The sequence below is a fragment of the Hermetia illucens genome, chromosome 5 (assembly GCF_905115235.1).
Source record: "Hermetia illucens chromosome 5, iHerIll2.2.curated.20191125, whole genome shotgun sequence".
Lineage (NCBI taxonomy): Eukaryota > Metazoa > Arthropoda > Insecta > Diptera > Stratiomyidae > Hermetia > Hermetia illucens.
Window position 1 is genome coordinate 13877260 of NC_051853.1, and position 6986 is coordinate 13884245.

Here is a 6986-nt window from a genome sequence, read left to right on the forward strand (position 1 = left end):
TGAAAGCCCCCAGCGAAACACGGACTGTATTCACCGAAGGGTCTGGGCAGGCCAATCCGTCAGCCAACTCATTCCCCTCTATGTTCCTATGCCTGGGAACCCAGAGGAGGGTGACCTGGGGTGTGCTGCCCAGACGGTCCAGCGCGTCTCGACACTACGCCACCAGCCTGGAAGATATCGCTGAGTACAACACCTTGATGGTCGCTTGGCAGTGGGTCAGAATGGCTATGTTACGCTTGGGGCTCGAATCTTGCTCCAGCCATCGACAGACTCCCAGTATCGCTAATACTTCCGCTTGAAATAAACTGGCGAAACCTGGAAGACCATACGACTTGGATACGCTCTGTATATGCGAGAAAACCCCCGTGCCGACTCCACAGGCCATCTTTGATCCGTCAGTAAAAAAATACTGAGTCATAACCTTGCAACACGCCGCCGGTCTTCCACTTTGTCCTGGTTGGAAAATCCACAGCAAAGTTTCTCGTGAAGTTCAGCTTGCGTGTGGCATAGTCCGTGGGGAATGTCCAGATTTCCCGAGGTACTCCGTCTAGGATGTTGCTGTGGTCGTAGGACTTCGCTGCCCAGCATCCGGACTCACGTAGTCTGACGGCACTGCACGCTGCAAAGTATTTAATGAGGAGGTCTAGGGGAGGGGGTATAGAAGTACATTGAGAGTATCTGTCGGGCAGGACTGCAGAGCCCAGTAGCATCTGCACACGCGGTTCTTTGAGTCCTATTGAGCTGCGTTCTATTGTATTTTTTGCTCAAAGCCTGCCACCAAACAATAAAACCGTACGTTAGGATCGGACGCACTACAGCGATGTACATCCAGAGAACCACCCTCGGCCGGAGACCCCATTTCTTTGCAAAGGTTCTCTTGCAGGCATAGAAGGCTATATAGGCCCTCTTAACCCTCGGTTCTATGTTTAATCTCCAATTTAACTTTGGATCCAGGATTACACCCAGAAACTTTACATTAAAGGAAAGAACCAATCTTTGTCCATTCGGCCGTGGTAGGTGGAATTCAAGTATCCTTTTTGTTATTGGTGGTGAACAGCATCCATTCCGTTTTGGTTGAGTTTACGCCTAGTCCCCATCTTGCGGCCACAGACACACCTTTCGCAACGCTCCTTCCATGATGTCGCTAATAATGGACGGAAATATCCCTGCCACCTTCACCCCGCTGCTGTCAAATGTTCGTAAAGTTTCGTCCGTTACTATTATCCAGGGTTCCGGAGAGATGGCGCCACCCTGGGGCGTGCCTTTGTTCACAGCTCTGATCAAGCGGTTGCCTCCCAGATCTGACTGGATTATCCTGGTACTTAGCATGGATATAATCCAGTACTACGCCAAATATTTGGGAACTGGAAATCCAAATATAACCAGCCCGTTGTTGTGGAATGATGTTTATTTGACAGTTGAATGTATATTAAATACAGTTGTAGTAAACTTAATTGTTAATTCACACTATGTATTACATTTAATGGTTAGTTCACACTGTTACATTTCTCCTTCCTTCAGTAATTTTACATCTCTTCGACTAGTCTCTTGGGTCGATTTCTTAGCCGTTGGCTTCGCCGTACTGGATGTTCAATTTGTTGTGCTTCGGTGTGTTGTCCTTGTTCACTCTTGTTTCCGTTTTCATGCGACGGTATACCGGGCTGCATAGACTGCTGATGTTCCTGTTCATCATTTGCTGTCGGGCTTGCAGATTGGTAATGGAAACTGTTTCGATTAAAATCTGAGACATCCCGGAAGTCGATTGATGGTGGTATTACCCTCCGTTCTCGGATATGATCTGCATGTCGTCTTCTTTCTACACCGTCCTTTGTTCGAACACGGTAGGAATATCGATTTGTTCTTTCGACTATGTTGGCTGGTTCCCACATTTTCTCGATGTCTGTCTTTACGAATACTGGTTGTGCTGGTTGGAACTCTCTGTTAGACTGCTCTGCTTGAAGATTTTGTTTTACATGTTTAAAATGCATCTCTCGCCGTACATTAGGCTTCAGATTGTCAAATAAAGTTCGCAGGCGTCGACCTAGCAAAAATTCAGATGGTGCCTTCCCTATAAAGGAGTGTGGTGTGTTTCGATATGTAACTAGAAATGTGCGCAAGCGCTGACGTTGTGATAAACCATCATATTCACTGGCTTTCATGCGCTCCTTGAATGTTCGTACGAATCGTTCGGCTAGTCCGTTGGTTTTCGGATGGTACGGTGAAGACGTTACATGTTTTATTCCATGACTTTGACAATAATTTCGAAACTCTTCTGACGTAAATTGACTACCATTATCCGACACAATAATTTCCGGATAACCAAATGTTATAAACTTCTCCTCAAGGAATTCGCACAAAGTTCTTGTGGTGGCAGCATAAAGTACATCTGCTTCTACCCACTTTGATAAAGCATCAACAAGCACAATCCACATTTTTCCTTCGAAGGGACCTGCAAAATCCACATGCAGTCGTTGCCAACAATGCTCTGGCAGGGACCAAAAGTAGATTGGCAGTTCAGATTATTTTGGGCGTTGCCGTTGACATGCCATGCATGATTTCACTGTATGTTCCACGTCCTTGTCGATGTTCGGCCACCATACATAGTACCTCGCTGACGCACGCATAGAGCCAATGCCTGGATGCCCTCTATGAAGATGCCTCAATGTTACTTCTTGAAGATTATCGGGCACGATAATTCGTCCTTGCCACATCAAAATACCGTTTTCGTATGATAGTTCCTCCCGTTTGTCGTAGTATGGTTTCAGCTCGTTGTTCATACACTTCGTGTCTGGCCAGTGACGCTCAATTAACTCAATTACTCGTCGTAATATTAGGTTATGTTTCGCCTGCTTCCTAAGTTCCTGTTCTGTTAGTACAATATCATCAAGCTTCCGTGTTTGAATTACCGCATAAATTTTATGAATCTTCTGCGCTTCCTCCGAAATTGCTTCATGTGCGTTTGGTAAGCGTAATAAGCAATCAGCTAGAATATTGTATTTGCCTTGACGATACTGTATATCGTAATTGTATGCACCTAACATTAGTGCCCATCTCGTCAGACGGTTGTTTACGATTTTTTGCAAATTTCGTTTGTCTCCCAACAGGTGTTGAAGCGGCTTGTGATCCGTAATTAATGTAAACTTTGTCCCACGTAAATATGGATCAAATTTCTTCACGGCGAAAAATGTTGCTAATGCCTCCTTGTCAATGGTAGCGTATTTTTGTTCTGCTTCGTTCAATTTTCGTGACGCGTAGGCGATAGGTAACTCGTTGTTAGCCTCGTCCTGATGATATAAAACAGCACCAAGGCCTACATCGGATGCGTCTGTTGCCAAATAAAGCGGTTTTGTGAGATCGTAAGGAGTTAGATGACGAGCGCTAGCTATCATATGTTTAACATTATCAAATTGTTTCTGTTCCTTTATTGACCATCGCCATTGCGACTTTGTACCAGTTGATGCGTGTAGTTCGGAACATGCTCCATGTAAGTTGGGTATGAATTTCTCGTAAAAATTGACCAATCCCAGAAAGGATCGTAACTCCTTCTTGTTAGTGGGTATTGCAGCATTTTTTATTGCTATCAGCTTGTCTTCCACTGGATAGATCCCTTTTCGGTTGAATTGATGGCCCAAATAGTCGATACTGTCTTGAAAAAAGCTACATTTGTTCTTTTCGATACGAAAACCAGCTTCACGCAGACGTTTAAAAACTTCTCTTAATGATCTTAGATGGCTATCTTCATCTGGACTTGTAATGCCTATGTCGTCGTAATAGATTGCAACGTTGGGTATGCCAGCAAGTAGATTTTCCATATAATTTTGAAATGTTCCGGGTGCACTCGATATACCAGGAGTCATACGGTTATACTGAAAATACCCTTTGTGTGTGGATATGATTAGGTATTTTCTTGACTCTGGACTAATCTCGAATTGTAGATAGGCATCGCGTAGATCTAATTTCGTGTACTTCTCACCCTTGGCAAGCTGCTGACGGATGTTTTCGAATGTTGGTACTGGATGTCGTATTGTTACTAGTGCTGGATTCAGTGTAACACGAAAATCACCACAAATACATATATTTCCGTTTCGTTTAACCACGTTGACAGTGGGTGTTGCCCATTCGATCGGTGTTTCGTTGGGGTCAACAGGTGAGATAATTCCAAGCAGCTGTAACCTTTCAAGTTCGAATTCCACGCTTTTTTGAATTCCGAATCGGACTGGCCTGGCTGGAATATGTATTGGTGTTGCTGTTTCCTTTACGTGAATTTTAACGTGGTAGTTATTTATTTTTCCCAGTCCTTCTTCGAATAGCTCTTCCAATATGTCATTTAACTTCTGATGCAGTGGTTTCGTTGTCGGCTGCACGTGGTTGTTGACACGATCTACGTTGTACACTGGTTCGGGCAGTGGCAAATTGAAGGCCTCATTCCACTCTAACCCAAATAACATTGGATTCGCGTTGTCCACCACGGCTACTTTCAAAGATCGCGTTCGCTTGTTCAGCGTCACTGTCACTGCAGCTTCCCCTTGGCAAGGTAAATCGAAATTGCCATAAGCCCGTAGTTTTGGCTTCCCTTTAAGCGTTGGTGATCCGATCTGTTTCCAAAAATCTGTACTTATAATGGAAACTGACGCGCCCGGATCCCAGTCCATCGTACACGTGACACCGTTTATCTTAACGTCAATGTTTCTTTTCTTAGCAATGGCACTCATTACTTTAAAAACTTGCTCACAACTCGAAATAGATGTATCACTATTTTTACGTTGTAAATACGCTGTTGTTTCTTTTTGTCTCTCGCGATCAATTTAGCTCTGCCTTTTCTTATACAGCACGACCCGTAATGTCCACGTTTGCCACACGCTTCACAATTGTGATTCGCCGCCTTGCAGTTGTATTTCGAATGTCTTTCACGCGCACCACATCTTAAACATTGTTCTTCCGACAAAATTCGGATCCGCTTACCGATTTTCGTACGACGTTTTACTATCTTTTTCACTTCCGCGCATTCACTTTCTACAATGTCTTTTTCCGCCAACTCTCTTGATAGCGCTATTTTGAAAACATCAGCGAACGACACTTCGTTTTCTATGCCTTCAATATCATCGAATGTTTTTAGCTCTGGCCACCTTTGTTTCAATTCCACTTCAAGTCGGGGATGGTTGAGACCCGTTGCAAACCGATCACGTAATTGACGTTCTAGCATGTCGCCGTCGTAGCCACAATCGCGACTTATGTCTTTTAGCCTGTTCGCGTAAGATTCGAATGACTCATCTTTTTTCCTCACACAATCCCAAAAGTTCGTTAGAGCTTTGAAGCGCGTGGTTTTTCGTTCAAAAAGCTTCACGAATTTTTCCGCGATTTCCGTGTAAGTCAGGTTTTCAAATTTTTTCTTTGCGTCCGCAAATGCAATTTTTAGTTCACGATAGGTTTCCGGCTTTAGACATGATATGAATAATTCTCTTTTCGAACTTATATCATCCGCGATTCCCCACATGCACTGGGCTTCAAAATAATCTACGAAAACACTAGCCGTTGTAACGCCATCATATTTCTCACATTTAAAGTTTTTTAGGATGATTTGTTTTTTTACCTCTGTAGAGATGTTTTCTCTACCAACCGTCACGGTAGCGAAATTTTCAAGAATTTTTAGGATGGCGGTTTGTTGCTCCGCCTGCACACGTAAAAATTCGGCAAACTGTGTGGGGTCCATATTTAACTCGCGCTCGGAAAAACGAAAAACACGACCGTCCTCGTCGCCAGTATGTTGTGGAATCATGTTTATTTGACAGTTGAATGTATATTAAATACAGTTGTAGTAAACTTAATTGTTAATTCACACTATGTATTACATTTAATGGTTAGTTCACACTGTTACACTACGAGAACTAAGGCCGGTGTCCCCGAGTTCCTCCAACTTGAATTGTTGCTTCAAGACAATGCAGATATCTTCTCTAGATGTTAACTCATTGAGATCCTTGCACTGTACATAGATCTCATATTTTTGGGAACCTACCGCGAAATTCTCCCCAAGTGAGGTTATAACTTCGTTACGAAAGCCGTCAGTTTTTCCCTTGCTGGATTTTTTCAGCCCAAATATGAGATCCCCATTCTGGGTTCTTCGGATTTTGCTGACATTTCCGCCAAGGTCTCTTAGGTCGGGGTCAAATTTCACCTTTGACAGTATAACCGCATACGATAGATTTCCTTTGCTGAAGATTACAGTTGCCTCCGGGCGAATTCGCACCTTGAGTTTTTTGTCCTTTTTTTTTGTTTACGACGTTAGTCCATCCACCATTTTCATTTTCCTTTGGTTTCGCTTCGCTTGTCGGCATTCCCACTTTGGGCCCTTCTGAACTTTTAGTTTCGTTTGTTGGACTGGCTAAGACACCTTTTTGGCGCCTGTTGATTCCCTAAAGCTTTCCCTTCTTTGTCTCGCACTCTTTTACTTGATCGTAGGTCGTTCACCTTGTGCTTCGGTGTCACTTGAGTCGCCTGTGCAACTGTCGGGGCAGGGGTGTTCGGCTTTTCATACGATTTTCTTTCTTCTTCCTGCGACCTATTATAAAGTACCCTGGTGGCGTTCACTATGTTCTTAATGGCTTGGTGCATGTTGTGTGTGTCCTTGATGAAGTTGGAAAGCTCGACAGTTTTAGCTCCAAGCTACATAGAAGGTAGTTCTTCTGGGTCAGAGCTCTGTTCTCGGTGAGTCTTTTCCAGGTTACTCCTTTTACATACTCCTTCACATTTTTCAATTGCTGGGCTCCCATGAGTTTTCTCTTATGCCATCTTTGCTGTGTTTGCTGCTGGAGTACCTCTTGATTAGATGCGATGGGTGTCGAAATCGTCTTTCTTGGCCAGCTATCTCCTTTCAGCCCATCAGTCTTTGTCTTTGAAATTTGTGTACTTGGCGGAATGGTGCTTTGTTTGAACACCTTCTTCTCCAAATCTAAAACATTTTTTGCATTAGATGCCACCGCAGCCAAGTT

General features: G+C 43.7%; 2 protein-coding genes across 2 annotated transcripts; both read right to left on the reverse strand.

The window, feature by feature from the left end:
• Nucleotides 1–1526: 1526 nt before the first annotated feature.
• LOC119656964 (uncharacterized protein K02A2.6-like) lies at nucleotides 1527–2432 on the reverse strand. The gene has a single exon (XM_038063683.1). It carries the CDS (start codon nucleotides 2430–2432, stop codon nucleotides 1527–1529), a length of 906 nt encoding a protein of 301 aa, XP_037919611.1.
• An 87-nt stretch (nucleotides 2433–2519) lies between these two features.
• Nucleotides 2520–4712, reverse strand: LOC119656965 (uncharacterized protein K02A2.6-like). The gene has a single exon (XM_038063684.1). The coding sequence runs from the start codon at nucleotides 4710–4712 to the stop codon at nucleotides 2520–2522; it is 2193 nt and encodes a 730-aa protein (XP_037919612.1).
• Between the last annotated feature and the right edge of the window lie 2274 nt (nucleotides 4713–6986).